This window comes from Elephantulus edwardii, unplaced genomic scaffold (assembly GCF_000299155.1).
Source record: "Elephantulus edwardii isolate Elephantulus edwardi_28Jun2011 unplaced genomic scaffold, EleEdw1.0 scaffold00116, whole genome shotgun sequence".
Taxonomy (NCBI): domain Eukaryota; kingdom Metazoa; phylum Chordata; class Mammalia; order Macroscelidea; family Macroscelididae; genus Elephantulus; species Elephantulus edwardii.
In genome coordinates this window covers 8122165-8138823 of record NW_006399866.1, presented here as the reverse complement: position 1 = coordinate 8138823, position 16659 = coordinate 8122165, and the positions used below count along the sequence as shown (strand labels likewise).

At 39.5% G+C, this 16659-nt stretch overlaps 1 protein-coding gene across 4 annotated transcripts in view; it reads right to left on the bottom strand.

Annotated features, from left to right (window-relative positions):
- MAPKAP1 (mitogen-activated protein kinase associated protein 1) overlaps nt 1–16659 on the bottom strand; it is a 372056-nt gene that overhangs the window by 63416 nt on the left and 291981 nt on the right. For 3 of the 4 annotated variants that reach the window (XM_006892556.1, XM_006892555.1, XM_006892558.1), the window contains one exon: nt 205–345. The exons of the other annotated variant lie outside the window; for it this stretch is intronic. In XM_006892556.1, coding sequence (XP_006892618.1) covers nt 205–345 — 141 coding nt within the window. The remainder of the gene's footprint in view (nt 1–204; nt 346–16659) is intronic. 4 annotated transcript variants of the gene reach the window in all.

Below are 16659 nucleotides of genomic sequence, written 5' to 3'. Positions count from 1 at the left end.
TCTCAAGTTCTATAAAAAAAGAGGACGAGAGAGAACATGTAGGTAGGAAAAAGGAAGTACTTAAAATTTCACTGTCTAACATTTGTTTTCAAACAAATTACCTTTACTCATTCAGGTCACACCAAAGATGTATATTGTTTTTTCCCTATTTCTAGGTTGATTACTGATATAGAGAGTTGTTTCATCATCTGTTCATACACTTACCTAACTGTACGTCAGTTGTGAATCGTAGTCTGTGGATCATGCTGACTTTGAATGACTTGTAATGGTGGCTGCTAAGCATATCCTGTACTGTAGCTATGTCAATTTGCGAGTCCTCCTCAAAAGTCCCGTCTGCCCTTGAACCTGGGGAGAAAAAAGCACTTTAACACATAAAGATACATGAGGCTTGGCAAATAGTGTCTGCTTAAAATGCTTTGGGATAAATTAAAATAATATGGGCTATTTAATTTGGAGAAGAAAAGGCTGAGTGATGACTTAATAATGCCATTCCAGTAAACAGTGAATGGTAACATATTAATCATCCAACAATTAATTCCACAAACACTGCCTATACTATGGCAGGCTCTTGGCTGGACAATAGGAAAAAGAGGATAGAAAAATGCCAGTTTACCAGAAGCTCTTGGTCTCCCTAAATGTAAGGTAAAATCATGAAGAGATTGAACAGTCATATTTCCTGTTTATTCCTTAATAATGGCTTTTCTAGTCACAAATGCAATATGCATTCCTTACAGAATAACTCTCCTTTTCATTTTTCCCAACTAAAACTAAAATTCACAGCTATTTAGTTAATTCTGATACAGAGCAACCCTACAGGACAGAGGAGGATTGCTCAATAAGGTTTCCGAGGCAGTACATATTTATGAGCACATACTAGCTCATCTTTCTCCTGAGGAGTGCTGGGTGGAGTTGTACCTCTGACTTTTGGGTTATCATCTAAGGCTTATTCCATTGTGCCACAAGGACTCTTGAGATTCCTAAAACATCTAAATCATCTTCCCACTTTGGAGCCTACAACTTCCAAGTTGATTCAGGCTTGAACCTCTTCATATTTGGAAAGCTATGACCATCTCTTTACTGGCCTTCCAGCCATCAGGCTCTCTGCAATCTGATTCTCAAGCTTGGATCATTCATACACTCATCAAGCATTTAGTGCAAGCATTTAAACACTAAGTATTATGACATGTAAAACTGAGGCCAAGTAAAGACTGGTGCTCAAAATGTTTCCTTTGGCCTCCCCAACAAACCATACTTCTTTTGCCCCAGCCAGATAACCAAGGTGGTCTATGGTTGAGATAAAAGTTTCCAGTTTTCTTGTCACTTCTCATATACACCTTCTCTCAGATCCTCTGGAATACCTCGGACTAAACATAGGCCCAGGTTTTTCTACTTCTGGGTCTTTCTTCATTGTATCCTTGACCTAGAATACCCCATCTACATGGACTTATCAAAATCCTGCCCAGGCTAGTTCAAATCTTACCACCTTCATGAAAATTCTTCCTGATGGCTCTGTTTGGCAGTAAAATACCATAACATTTGAACCTCCGAGCCAGGGAGATTTGGGATGGACTCCTAGCTTTGCTTCTAGCTCACTATGCAATCCTAAGCAAATGACTTTACCTCTCTGAACTCCAGTTTTTGCTATTTACATGTCAAAAGTATGCAAAGAACCTAATACTGAAAAGATTGTAATACAAAAGATACAATAAATAGCAGTGCTTGTGGCTTAGTGATAAGGAGTTGCACTGCCAACCCAATGGTTTGAATCTATCAGCTTCTCTGTGGGAGAAAGATGGACAATATCCTTTGCAATTTACTTTCTCTAAAAACCTTCATGAGGGTCAGCTATGAGTCAGTCCTGACTTGAGCATATATTACAACAATAACAGCAACATGATTATATTTATTCAAATGCCTCAGAAAATAGCATTCGGCCTTGTATCAGAATTGTTTAGTGGTTAGTCTGTCCTAATTTGGAAGCTTCTGAAGGTCAATAAAGCTAAATATTCACCTTTCTCTTTCTCTTCTGCAAGGAGTGTAATGTCTGATATGGGAATACACTCACTAAATTTTGATGAACAAATAATGAATGATAGTAAGAGCTAATACGTATGAGAGCTTACTACACACAAGACATACATTCAAGCTGCATGATAATCTGGGAGGTCCTATATTTTTCCATAGTATACAGAAGAGGAATCTGAGGTTTTAGAAGACCAGAGATATACAATTGCACTCTTGGGCCCCACTATTTGAAATGTGGTCTCTGCAAATTGCACCTGCTGACACCACTTGCTGGTATGAAGGGGAGGGGAAGAAGCACCTGTCTAGCTGAGGCTAACCAGAGCAAGGTACTATCGTCCTCTGGGAATTTCATAGGGAAGCGCTGGAGTACATTGGAGGAATGAAACACATTAGATTTGGGTATAAAACTAAAACATTCAGGGAGCTCTGGCTGTCTACTGGCAAGACGCTGCACCATAATCCCACAGGTTCATGGTTTGAATCCACCAGATGCTCTGCTGGAGAAGGAAGGACAATCTCCTCTGATGCCAGTTGGATCTGATTCGACAGTATATGTTTGAAAAAAAAAAAAAGAAAGCCACCAAAAAACCCAAACCAAAATACTAGAACATTCTTTCTTAAAATTTTTTTTTTCATTTCTCTAGTTGTGTACCTTCCAGTTGGATCCAACTGACATAAGAGGAGATTGCTCCTCCTTCTTCAGCAAAGCACTGGTGGATTTGAACTGTGCACCTTCGAGATTGTAGCATAGCTTCTTGCCATTAGGCCACCAGAGTTTCCTGGAAAATTCTGATATTTATATTCTTTTTCTTCCCACAGATATGGTTGATAGGGCAAGATTTTTACGTCTCATGTTGGTTTAACTAATTTATTAAGAACTGCATATTCTATACCTCAATATAAAAACTAATTGCTGCTGAATCCGAACAGTGGACCCTCAAGCAGGTTTCAGAGGCTGTCAACTGCATGGGAGGAATGCACAGGAATCCACCTGCAGAACCTCTGGTAGAATCGAACCCCAGAGAGGTGCTTTCTTTGGGTTAGCAGCATAACTGTACAGACTACACTACCCGAGCTCTATACACCTCAATACAGAGAAAACAAAGTCATCATCACAACTGGTCTAAGACATAATATCATGATAACTAGAGAAAAGACTGAAGTCACCAATGATCTGATTTTACTTGGATTCACTCTTGGAAGAAGCAGACAAGAAATCAAATGATATATTGCATTGGGCACATTTGCTCCCAAAGACTTCTTTAAAGAGCTAATGAAAAAAAAAAAAAAGAGCTAATGAGCAAGCATGTCTCTTCAAAATTAAGGCATGCCTCACCCAAGCTATGGAATTTTTACTTGCTTCATATGTATATGAAAGCTAGGCAAAATAAGAAGACTAAAGAAGAATTAATGCTTTTAAATTGTAGTGTTGGTGACTATGCAATATACCATAGAGAATGTAGACTATGCCAAAAAGAGTAAACAAATCTGACTTGGAAGAAATGCAGCCAGGTTGTTCCTTAGAAGGATGATGGGCTTGGTCTCATGTACTTTGAGGACATACATAAACAGGAAGGATCAGCTCTTAGACAAAGCCATCACATTTGGAAAATTAGAGGTTCAGTCAAAAACAGAAAGACTCTCAAAGAGATGAACTGACATAGCAAGTGCAAGTATGGGTTGAAGCACGGGTGGATAGGCAGAATCAAGCAAGATTTTGTTCTGTTGTACATAGGGTGACCCTGAGCTGGAGCCAATTTGATGCCAGAGCTTGGTGGCTCAGTAGCTAAGGAACTGTGGTGCCAATGCAAAGGTATGCAGTTCAAATCCACCATCTGCTCCATCCAAGAAAGATGGGCAATTTCCTTCCATGTGATTAACTGCCTCTGAAAACTTACTGATGGTTCAGCCACAGGTCGGTTACAACAACAACATTTCTAAACACTGAAATTATTTCCAACTGGGACCATTCTAGCACATACAATAGTGTTTGTCCCTCAACTAAGATGCAGTCTCCGCAGAATCCCGTCTTAAAGCAGTTTGCACATGTTACTCTCTCTGGCCAGGTCACTTCCTCCTGATCTATTCCTTTTGGCATCCTCCCTTATCCTCCTGAAGAGCTTAGTGTGACATTCCAGGAATCCCTTGATGACTTCCATCTTCACTTAAGATCGTCCTGTTACTCCTCCTTCCCCTCACTGTATTTTGCATTCTTCCTTCAGAATATTTCTAGATATAGTAATCATATGCCTTTCTCTAGATGGTAAATTTCAAGAAGGCAGGGAAAATGATGTTTTACTTACTACTCGGGCTCAGAGCCTGCTAATGTTACCATGTATAGAATAAAGCAGGAGCTCGATATAAACTTACTGGGTGAATATCAAGTACCATAGGAAGCACTCACAGGAAGGGGCAGCTCAGAGAGGGAGGGAGACACTTAACCAACATGATATACACACACCTACCCCTCTGCTAGTATGCAGCAGAGTTCATTCAGTGTCTGCAAAAGTCATTGGTAAGCATTGCATACTTTCCTTGGAATTCACATATTTTCTCACTACTGGGCCAATTGGCAGCACCATGATGGACAGAGAAGAGATTGAGGTTGTTAATAATTACAGCTTGCTTAGCTCCACAATCAACACTCTAGGCACCAGCAGTAAGGAAATCAAAACACAAATTGCATTGAGAAAATCTGCTGTCAGTGACATCTCCAGAGTATTGAAAAGCAACGATGTCAGTCTAGAGACTAAGGTGCACTTGATCCGGGACATGGTCTTTTCAATTACTTGTTATGAATCATAGAGCTAGACAATGACTAAGGATGACAGAAGAAGAATCGATGCCTTCGAATGCTGGAGAAGAGTCCTGAACATAATATGGACCACCAAGAAAGCCGATAGGTCTGCCTTGGAGAGAGTGAAACCAAGTTTCTCCTTGGAGGCTAAAATTTTGAAGTTTCATTTCACATGCTTTGGGCATGTAGCCAGAAAAGAGACTGGTCCTTGGTGGTTATTATGTTCGGAAGGGTGGAGAGACAGCGGAAAGGAAGACCCTGGATGAGACGGATTGATACAGAAACTAGAGCAATGGGGTGGGGGGGATGGGGTTGGTGTGTTGGGGTCAGTGAGACTGGCTCAGGATAGGGCAGGCTCCAGAGCTGTTGTCACTATGAGCAGCAGGTGATTTGATGGCACATAACAACAACAACAACAACAACAACAACAAAACGAGAGAGATACAAGAATCATGATCATGATTGTTTCCTAAAAAAGGGCACATCCTGAACCAAGAGGCTGACTATAATTTAGAATAACCATATTCTCTAATCTATACTTTTACTGAAATGTAACTGCCCAAACATATTGATTTCTATTTTAGAACCTTTCATCTTTGAGGCTTAATGTAGAAATCTGAAAATGTAAAGCTTTTTAATTTTTTTTAAAAAAAATATTTTAGTGGCCAGCTCTGGTGGCCTAGTGGTAAGAAGCTGCAACTGCAAGTTCAGAGGTGCACAGTTCAAATTCACCAGATGCTCTGCTCAAGAAGGAGGAACAATGTCCTCCTGTACCAGTCAGATCTGATTTGATGGTACACACAAAAAATAATGAAATAAAAAAATAAAAAAATATTTTAAAGCTCTCTTTTCTAAGAAAATGTTAGATAGAGTTTAGTTCCGAGTTCTAGAATTTCTGTGGTACTTCCCCCAACCCAGGAAGAATTTTGTAAATATCGCAGGTATTTGAATCCAAGAGGCAACAGCTCATTATACTAAAATACCAATTACAAAAAAACAAAACAAAAAACCCAACTCACATTTAAGATTTTTACATTTTAAGATGTTGGATTAAAACCAATTTAAAAATTACTATAACGTGACATATAATTTTTTACTGAGCAATTTCAATGCCAACTGCTAATAAAGCATCTTAGCTGTAAATGTTAATTCAGATGCTTTTAGATAAAGTGGTACATAAATATGGCTGGAAATTGATTTAGGTTCCTACAGAAGCTACTGAAGAATGACATATTTTGTTTAATACACCAGCTAATGTAGTCCTAAAAGCTCAAACAAGTGCCAGTTTTCACTCCTAAATTTGCTATGGGAGATTAATGAAAACTTTATATTTTGCTGAAATGTTAATAATGGGCAGATGAGATGATAGGATTTTAGTAGAGGTCTTAAAGCTGTGGAACAACCAGCAACGCTTGTCAATTTCTTTCTATTAATTTTGTTCAAGACTTATATGGCTGGAACTGACTCAACACACTAATGCTTCTTGCATTGACCTTCTACTCTCTGACAGTGTAAATTCATATCCCATTTGAGGATTTAAGTGCCCAGTGATACTGGGGTGAGTTCTGAGTCTTGCCCCAGCTGACAAAGGGGCATGTTTGCTTTTATGATCAGAAGCACCTGAGGGAGTAGATACAGGCAATAGCACTTTGCCTCCAATACATGCAGCTTACTCCAAAGCAGGAATCTACTGAATGGGATAAACTTCTGGTCTGAGAGTTCCAGTATTATTTCTCAAACTTGGCCGAGGAGTGCCACTGCTTGGTGAGGTCATGTCTGTGTTCCTGATAGTCCCCTGTGCCACCTACGGTCACCTCTGTTCCAGTACTAGCACTTTGGAAGACTGTGTGGGGACCCTGCTAAGGATAAGGCAGGGCTCTTAAGCTTACAATCTAACTATAGAATACAAGGAAAAAAGAGTTCAAGGAAGAGAGAAGTGTTCATTAAGTGGTGCATACAACAGATGCGTTATCTAAAAACAAACATCTGAAGCAAGGTGTTATATAAAAAGCATTATTTTGAACCAGAAAATGTATGGATTTGTCTGCTTATTTTTACGGTTTTTATCCTTCTGAAAAGGGATGAGCCCAAGGACACATGAAAGATGATTTAAATTATATCCTTTGCATGTTAAAATTACTGTACTATCAATATCACATTAAAAAACTTAGTTCTGTTCAAGCGAAGAGATTTTTCTTTTACTTACTCAAAGTTAAAAGCAGAGAGAACCAGAAAGCCTTTAAAAGAGAAATACTAAAATAACAACAAAAAGCCACTTCCCTGTTAATTTAAATATAACTCTTTAGTATTTTGTTAAATTAGCAATTAAAAAGGTTACAAGCAATTAAATGAAACAAAAGCCACACTGTGTTCATCTATATTAATGCTGAACTGGGTCTTCTCATGAATGACAAGATAAATTGTAATGGTACCTTCAAAGACTTCACAATGTATTTTGTCAAAGTCGAGAGTGTTAATGTCTCTATGTGCCGTGGATTACCATAATGTATTGTGTCAAAACGCTGGAGCTGCAATAACTCAAAGATGTACTGTGATTGATCAAATTTTTGGGTGGGGCCTCATATTGACTTGAACACCAGAACTCAAGTGACTGACAAGACTCTGGAAGAATGACAGTGGACATGCTCACAAGGTGAAAAGGTTTGGAGAGCAGCAGAAAATTCAAGAGGAAGCAGTTTAACTGCCTACAGTAAGAAATCAGTAAAGAGGAAGTAAGGAATCAGATATTAGGTGAAGAATGACAAAAGTAGGCCAAGGCAGAGAGGGGGAAGGGGAAGGAGAATGGAGGTGAGGCAGGAGGCAAGTAGAATGCAGTACCTGCAGCTGGGAATTAGACTTGGAGCTTAACAATGTTAATAAAAACATGGAATTCAGAGATGGAGATATAAATGTTAACTCTGACAGCAAGGGTCAAAAGCAGGTAAAAATCTTGTCCAAAATGCCACTGTTAGAAAGTGGCAGAGATAAACCTACATCTAATAAACTTTGGAATCCAAGTTCCTTCTGCTTCTTGCTCCTTTCCTTTGTGCTTCTTCCTAATGGTGCTGATGAAGACTATTCTTACCTTACTATTGCATTCTTAAATATAATGTCAAGAAAAGAGACCCAAGTTGGGTAAATTTAAGTAATTTATTCAGTAAGTGTGGTCCAGAATCTGCTGGAGGGGATTTCTAGGACCCCTTAGTGGTGTCTATATTATCAATGATATATTTTCAAAATACTTATGTACTTTTAACACATTCCTCTCAAGTACACAAAGTACATTTGATATGGTTCAGATTCTACACTGCAATTAATCTTTAAGACTTGATCACTTGAGTACTGGTATAGTGATAAAGTAGGCTATCTACAATTATCTAAAAAGTCTATTAAAATATTCCTCCATTGTCCAACCAACTGTCTATGTAAAGCTGGATTTTCTTCATATATTTTGACCAAAATAACACACTGCAACAAACTGAATGATTACAGAAGCAGATCTGAGAATCCACATACTTTCTATGAAGCCTGACATTAGAGATTAAAAAAAACACACCCCAAATATAGTACTATTCTTTTCATTAATTTTTGAAAAGAAAATACAGCTTTCATAAAATTATTTATGCTAGCATTTACTATTTTCAATGAATTCAGTAAATACTGTACAAGTTCTCCATTTTTATTTCTAATACTAAAGCCATGTAAACAAAAGTTCTTTGGGGTCCTTAATAATTTTTAAGAATGCAAAAAGGTTGTAAGGTGTAAAAAACTTAGAATCACTGCCTTTACTTATTATGCGATGTTTCATTGTCTCTGGATATCCATTTGAATAATAATAATGATCAGAGGAAAAAAATGGCTAATTACATATAACAAAAGTGTGTTATAAACACAACACAGATAGCTGGAAAGCTTGAGTACTATTATAAGAGAATAGGTCTTCTGTCATATAAGCAGAGTAAGGCTGATTATAATACTGCTTTATAGTTCACAAAGTGTTGATATGTGCAATCTCATTGGAAGTGAGGGAAACTCTTAGAAGTGTATGATTTTCTTTCTGAAAAATGGGCATTGATAATCATTAAATCAAACCTCAGATGAACTCACTGTATGCTGCAAGAAGATTTCATGTATTCTTAAATACAAGCTGCATTAGACTTTGAACTTCATTTTATGGTTCAGGCCATCTTAAGACCAAGTTCAAAGGCCATAATTTAGTTGTAAGACAAAGAAACTTCAGTCTCCCTTCTCTAAAAAGATTTATGCCAAATCTAGGATGCAACCAGAAAACCAATGGTCTTTGTCAGTCTCACCTTTAAACATTCTGTAACATGACCCTGTTAAACTATTCTTCCCAAGCCAGCAAACAGACACTAGGCATCATCCATATGCCAGGTGCTGTGCTAGTGCTTTAGGAATAGAGGAGATGGTAGTGTTTCCGGATGATGGCAAGAGGCACAGGGAATAAAATGAATAATAATAATAATAATAATAAGAAGGCACTAAATGTGAAGCTTATAATGTGTGGGCATGTAAGTAGGGAAAAGCAAATGTTTTCACTTGGCAATAGCAAATGGTAAGTAAAAGGGAGTAGAAAAAAAATAAAATAGTGGAGAGGAGTTCTTCAAGGGCAAGAATACACTAATCTCTGTGTCTAACACACAGTATAACTGTTATGAGCTGTCAAGTTGGAATCAACTCATAGCTGACCTTCTAGCAGTTTTCAGAGGCTGTAAGTTGCATGGGAGGAGATTGCTCATTTTTCTCCCATTGAGCAGCTGGTAGATTTCAACTGTGTGTCTGTGAGTTGGCAGCATGACTCCTCACCACTGGCCTCCAGAGCTTCCTACACAGTAAAAACCTGTCTGGATGAAGAATAAACAAAGAAAGCAGCTTCTGTAGCCTTAATGCTACTTCCCACATATTCAAATTAGTTTAGCCAAAGACTTAGGCTTTGCTCAGGTTAATTCACCTGACCCAGAGAGTCCCTTCATCCTTTAAAATCTATACTGTTATAATGGTAGACAAAGTTCAATGGTTATTAATTTTATAAAACACAGTGAATGGGAAACATGCTAGGAAATACAATGTGAATGTGAGATAGTGTGAAACACAATGTAAATGAATTTTGTATGCAAAGCAAAATAAAATAAAAATGTAAAAATAAAATATATACTCTTCAAAGTCTAGTTTGAATAAAGGAGGATCACACAGTAGGATATACCCTTTGAGGATCCCTCTCCTAAAATCCTGCAGCCCTTTGTTGAAGGATCTCAAAAGTATTTTATATGCTTCTCCCTACAGAGCACATTCTCCTTCACATAGTATGTGCTCAGTAAATGCAGCTGATGGAATGAATGACATTTGACGCCACACAAACTAAATTCAGTAGTAGCTGTGGTTTGACACACTTTTCATACTTACTCTGGTTAGCAGTATCATATACACACACAGACACACACACACACTTTGAATAATATACATACACACACACACACACACACACATATATACACACACATGCTCCTTGTAGACAAAGATTCTGAAACTTTGTCTGACATATTTTGGGCATACTACAAGGAGGAATCAGTCTTTGGAGAGGGACATCATACTTGGGAGGGTGGAGGGGTAGAGTAAGAGGAAGATCCTTGAGGAGATGGATTGACTCAGTGACTGGGCTAACAGAGGTACATGTGTCAGAAATGATAAGGTTGGCTCAGGATAGAGCAGGGCTCAGAGCTGTTGTACAAAGGGTCGCTAAGATTTATAAGCAACTCGATGACACATAACAGCAACAACATATTACTCTTTGCTGCTCCTTCAGACTCTTCACACCAAATTAGGAGCACTGAGGACTGAGATTCTGCCTTAACAAGACAACACTGATGTTAGGTGCCATCAAACTGGCTCAGACTCACAGTGATCCCAAGCACAACAGAACGGAATCCTACCTAATCTTGTATCGTTCTCACAATTTCTGCTGTGCTTAAGCACATTACTACGTCAGTCCATCTCATTGATTCTTCCTCAATAACTACAACAGTAGTTACTATAATAAGCAGTTACTGTAATCTACTGTGTGATTACAATACTCTAGACACTATGCTCAGCATGTTAAATACACAGTCTCATTTAAATACTCCTTTAAAGACAAATATTATCCACATTTTAGAGGAGAGAAAAAAAGAGGCTTAGAATGTCATCTTGCTACTATACTATAGTCACACTACTAGTATAAACTGAAGCTAAGAATTGAGTCCAAGACTGTATATGTCTAGAATGGTGTCCTCAACCATCATATAATCTTGTTTTAAACACTGCTTGGATGAGCAGGGAGCACACAACTCCATAACTATTCCTGCTGCACAGACAAAGGAAACTAGAGGAAAACCTAACTCTCTCCATGCCTTCAGAAAGGTTCCAAGCTAGCTGTATAAATGAGTCATGGGGGAAAAAACCCAACTCAAAACTTCCCTATCCTAGTCCCTCGGCTTTCTGCATCCATCTTACTTTCCCTGCCCACAACAGTTTTTTAAGTTCACAAAGCCTCATAAGCTTAAATGTGTCAAAAGCTCTATTCTATTTAATACTTCCCCTCAGCTACTAGTAATTTCTCTGGTCTCTGAAAAACAATCAATAGGTGCTAAACTATAACGCACACCCCACTGCAGTAATCTCTTGATAGACAGGAGGATCACACAGTAGGATATACCCTTCACTAGAAACTGACATGCTACAATCAGGGCAGGTATCCTTGCTGTCAGGGCCTAACTGATTAAACTCCTGGAGCAAGAGCCTGCCAGACTGGAGGACTCTCCACAGGGAGATTTCAGATCTTCCATAAATCAGAGTAATCTTGTTTTATGAGGAGATCAGAAAGAAGTGGTTTCAGGTTTTTAAAATTTCTAAAATGAATAGAGGGTACTATGAGACTCTGCATTCTAAATTCTGTCTTATCATTCAGTCTCCTATTTTAGCACTCAGTTCTTTGTTCATTTGAATTTACTCAGTCATTAAAAAAATGTCAGAAACGCCAAACTCTTTCGTGTCTTTATAGCTACACATTCATCTCCTGCTCCTTACCTACGCAAGGTGTTAAGTCAACTGCAACTCATAGCATCTTTCCACTGGGTTTGTTATTGCTTAGATGCCATCAAGTTGAGTATGACTTAGAGTTGACCCTATGAACAGCCAACCTGAACCCTGCCCTATCCTGTGCCATCCTCATTATCTCTGAAACATTCAAGCCCACTGCTAAAGCCATTGTGCCAATCCATCTCATTGAGGGTCTTCTCTCCTTTGCTGACCTCCCGTCTTTCCAAGCATTGATGTCTCGCTCCAATGATCAGCCTCACCTAGCTACTTGTCCAAAGTAGGAAAGATGAAGTTCTGTATCTTAATGGAAGGAGACTGTCCACCATTCTTCCATGCAGCACCTTGTGAATTTGAGGTATAGACCTATCTGTTAGCAAGGCAACACACTAATACAGCTCCTTACTCATTATCCAATTTCTTTTTTCCCCTTGAGGTCCCATTCTCAAAAAAAGCCTTTTCCCAGATCTGGTCCTCTATTATGTGCCCCGCCCCTCACCAACATTCTTTGTAACACTCATTACAACTGTGGAATCTGTGTTATAGGGCTTTGGATCTGACTAGCACCTACACAATGACTTGGCTCTTCACTGTGTTAGAGATGAATGAACAGATTCCCAAAGTGAACGTAACCACCCTTCAGACAGTAGGTCATGCAAGAGCCTGGACCATCATCAGTTCATTACAGGTTTACTCAGAGGCTAGGTTAAAGACAGATTTCTCATTACTTCTTACTCCAATGCTTCCCTATGTTCAAAACACAGGAAAAGTAGTAGGGTCTTTTAAGGAGGCTGGAAAAAGAAGTAACTTATATGGCAAAATATCTAAAAGTTATTAATACTTGATCAACACTGAGGGACCTTTCTCTTTGACTCTGGAGGCAGGGAGTGAGACATACGTACTGGAGAGAATCACATCTCTTGTCGAGTCACTGAGAAATGTCATCTGATCCTCTTCCAAACCATTAGCCAGGAGCTGCAGGGTGGATTCTGGGGCCAGGAGCCTACCAGAGGAACACAAATCCCTGTGCCCTCACTTAGAGACCAGACAGAGTTTGTGGCTCATCAAACATGTTTCCTTACTGCTCTAATGTACCAGTGTATTGCTTAATGAAAGTTCTTAATTGTAATTCAATTAATTACATACACAGAGTCCCCAATTACATTTTTCAATAAGACATTGGCTGTGGTACAGGTCTAAATGCACTTAACCAGTTTTAATATATTAAGACCAATTTCCCATGAATACTAATTACTACCTAATGATAAAATGAAAGAGTGTGTGTGTGAGTGGGGGGGCACTTTTGAGAAAGAAGGAGAGTGAAAAATGCAAGCCTTGTGGCATTTCTCAGCCTACATAGTATTATTCAAGTCACAAGTTTGCCTCCATAACAACAGAAAGCACAAACTTTTGTCCCAGGTATCACCTATCCTTGGTGGTGGCCATGTCCCCAAAGGAACCTGTGGGAAGTGAAAGAGGTTAGAGGAAAGACAGACAGACTCGCACACATATACAAATACTTGATTAATCGTCAATACTTGTGTTAGTAGTTTACAATGTGCTTTTACCATATACAATCTTACTTGCTTAGGTAGTTTAATTCTCACTATTGTCCTTAAGGAAAGGGAATCACCATCCACATTTTAAATATAAAAAGATAAGAAAAAGACTTGCCTAAGATCACAGTGTCTGGTTTAGAAGATGGACTCAAGGCCAGCCAGACTTCTGACTTTAAACATCTCGTGTTGTCCTCTACAATCCACTGCTAACCAGCACTTATTAACCAGATAGCAAGAAGCAGACATGTGGTCACACATATGTAGGCCTACACAAGAGTCATTTCTGTTTCATTTAAATTCAATCAGTGTGCAGCAATCAGAAAGCAATTATGCAATATTTACTAGGGAAAAAGCCTCACCCATGTAGGAGATTCCATACAGCAAACATTTTCCTCTCAAAGCAAGATATACAACTAGTTTTCGGCAGTAAATCAATCTAAAATATGTATCATAAACCTTACGAGTCATTTCTATTTGTAAACAAAGCTTATTTGCATGATCAAATTCTCTCTTGCATTTATAATGGTTGTAGTACAATAAAACAGGTTTAAAGTCCTCATAGCTAAGTCCTATGATGGAAATTGTGGAGTATGTTGCAGTGAATTACTTATATGGCTTTTCTACCTATTGTCCATTTTACTTTCATAGTAAAGCTGGGTTAGACTATGAAAATATGAGGTGTCTGTGGCCCGCCAATGGGATTAGATAGTGCATTAATAATGTAAATTAGGTAAATGGCACCTTTGGGTTGCTGTGTTAACCACAACTCATAAAGTCCCTAGGGGGAAAAAAAAAAAAAAAGTCCCTAGGAACAAGAGATCTCAATCTTGCCCATTCTCATGATCTGACATGCTCAAGCTCATAGTTACAGTCACCGTGTCAATACTTCTTGTTGAGTCTTCTTTTTCTCTGACCCTCCACCTTTCCCAGCATGATGTCTTCTTCCAAGGACTGGTCCTTTCTGACAATAAGCTTTGGGTTGTTGTTGCTATTGTATATCATGGTGTTGGAACTGATCCATAGCTGACACTCCGGTGGGTTTTCAGAGGCAATAAACTGCATGGGAGGAGACAGTCCATCTTTCTCCTACAGAGCAGCTGGTGGACTGTGTGCCTTTGGGATTGCAACGCAGCTTCTTACTATTAGGCCATCAGAGCTTCCTAAACTCTGGTTGAGACCATGCAAATAAACCGAGCAGGCCCAGAAGAAGAAAACTGGATATCATTACCTTCAAGAAAGAAGAACTGGAGAGTGCAGTGTGTCCTTTGGACCTGAGATCACTGCATAAACCAGAGATGAAGAATGTTAACACCAGAGGGATGGCATGAGATGGAAGTAGAGACAGTAGCTGTGGCAGCAGCACAGAACCAGACACTGATGTGAGACAGAGCTATAGGCTCCTGGACCACTGAGAGAAATCCGACTGCTTGCTGGTGGAATGAGTGACTTAGGGCATATGCCTGAGGACCAACTCACAGAGCTGGAATCACGCATCTTTGGACCTAGGCTTATCGTGGAGTGGCACATAATTGGCAAAGCTTTGTAAAGCTTGCCTCAGGAAGGCAGAGGCCAAGGCCACAAGGGTGAAGGTCAAAGAGTCTTGCCTGAGAGCATGCCTGAGAAGAGGCTGTCCTGACTGAAAAACTGTATCCTGACTGTTCCAGAACCAAGGCTATATCCTGTTACACTTCTCTAATAAACCACGTAATTGCGAATATTGTCTGTGAGTTCTGTGTATCCATTACAACAAATTCTTGAATTCAGTAAAGAAGTAGTAGAGAACCAAAGGAACGTAGTAAAGAACCTAAGGAAATAGATGGATACTAGAACCTAAGGAAACAGATGGGTACTAGAATTGTTAGGAAAAAAGTGTGGACAGTAAAGGCATTTCCAACGTCAAAAGCACTGCCTTTATGTTGCTGATGTTGTCAGTGAGGATCCTTCCTTTCCCACTGTGAAGTTAGTAGAGGTTGGAGTGACTGCTGGAGTGTTTCCAGGGCTGGCCAGTAGAGGAGGTATGGGCCTTGTTACAGATGTGACCATGAGCAAGTGACTTTGCTCTCGGGAGCTTTAGTTTCCTCTTCCATATATAACACAAGAATGATGATTACACAGATTTAAGTAGTTACTAAGCACTTACATATAATTTAATTATCACAAAAACCTTGTGAAATATAGAGAGATGAAGAAACAAAGATGCCAACCACATGCAGATTGCCTAGGAGTAGAAACTGAAGAGACAAGGATCTTTTCCCAAGGTAGACAGAGAATGTATTTCCTTAGTCTCAGCACCCTGGATTTGGCCTTGTAGCCTCCTAAACTATGAAAGAAAGGGCGCTCTGGCTGCTTCCTGGATAAAGAAAGAACTCAGCTGCTCATACTCTGCTGTGCTCTTCCTAGGCTTCATCTAATTTCAGAGACCAGAAGTGTTGTGGAGCCTTCTTCAGAGTCTTATCCAAGAAGACAGAAAAAAATTGTGGAGACCATATAGTTTTGGACTTTGTCTACAAAGCCTCCAAATTATTGCTATGACAGAGGTTAGAGTCCCCTGGGTTAAGGCAGGGAACTTAAGGGGTCCACTGGCTGTAGGAGGAGCTCCCAAGTCTCGTGTGTGTGTGTGTGTGTGTGTGTGTGTGTGTGTTGGGGGTGGTTCTTGTGGGACAGGGGCTTAGTCACTACAGCTAATACCAGCTGAAGCCAAAATGGAGCTGTCGATGAAAAAGCCTGGGCAGGAAGTAAGCTGAGACTTGAATGAAAAATTGCCAAGGTCTGGCCCAGGGCTGCGGATTTCAAACCAGAGAATGCCTTTCTGAAAGCAGAGGGTGATGGCTCCACTCCAGGTGGCAAGATCTTAAGGAGCATTCATATGGATGGGGATAGGTATTACTTCTCAAACTTGAAGTGATGGCTAAAACAACACAGAACGAGGTTATGGTACATTTAAAAAGAAAACTTTTGGATTAAGGTTGTTGTTGTTGTTTAATGCCGTTGAGTCATAGACGACTCATAGTGACCCTATGAATGAACAACCTGAGCACTGTTCGTACATAGAGTTTCCAGAGGCAAGCCATTTTGGAAGTGGATGCCACTCCTGCTTCCAGGCTTGATTTAGTCGGGAAGCTCCAGCTAACACTGTCCACCATGGGTGCCCATTACCACGATTGGCACATCACTGTCACAGGCTTC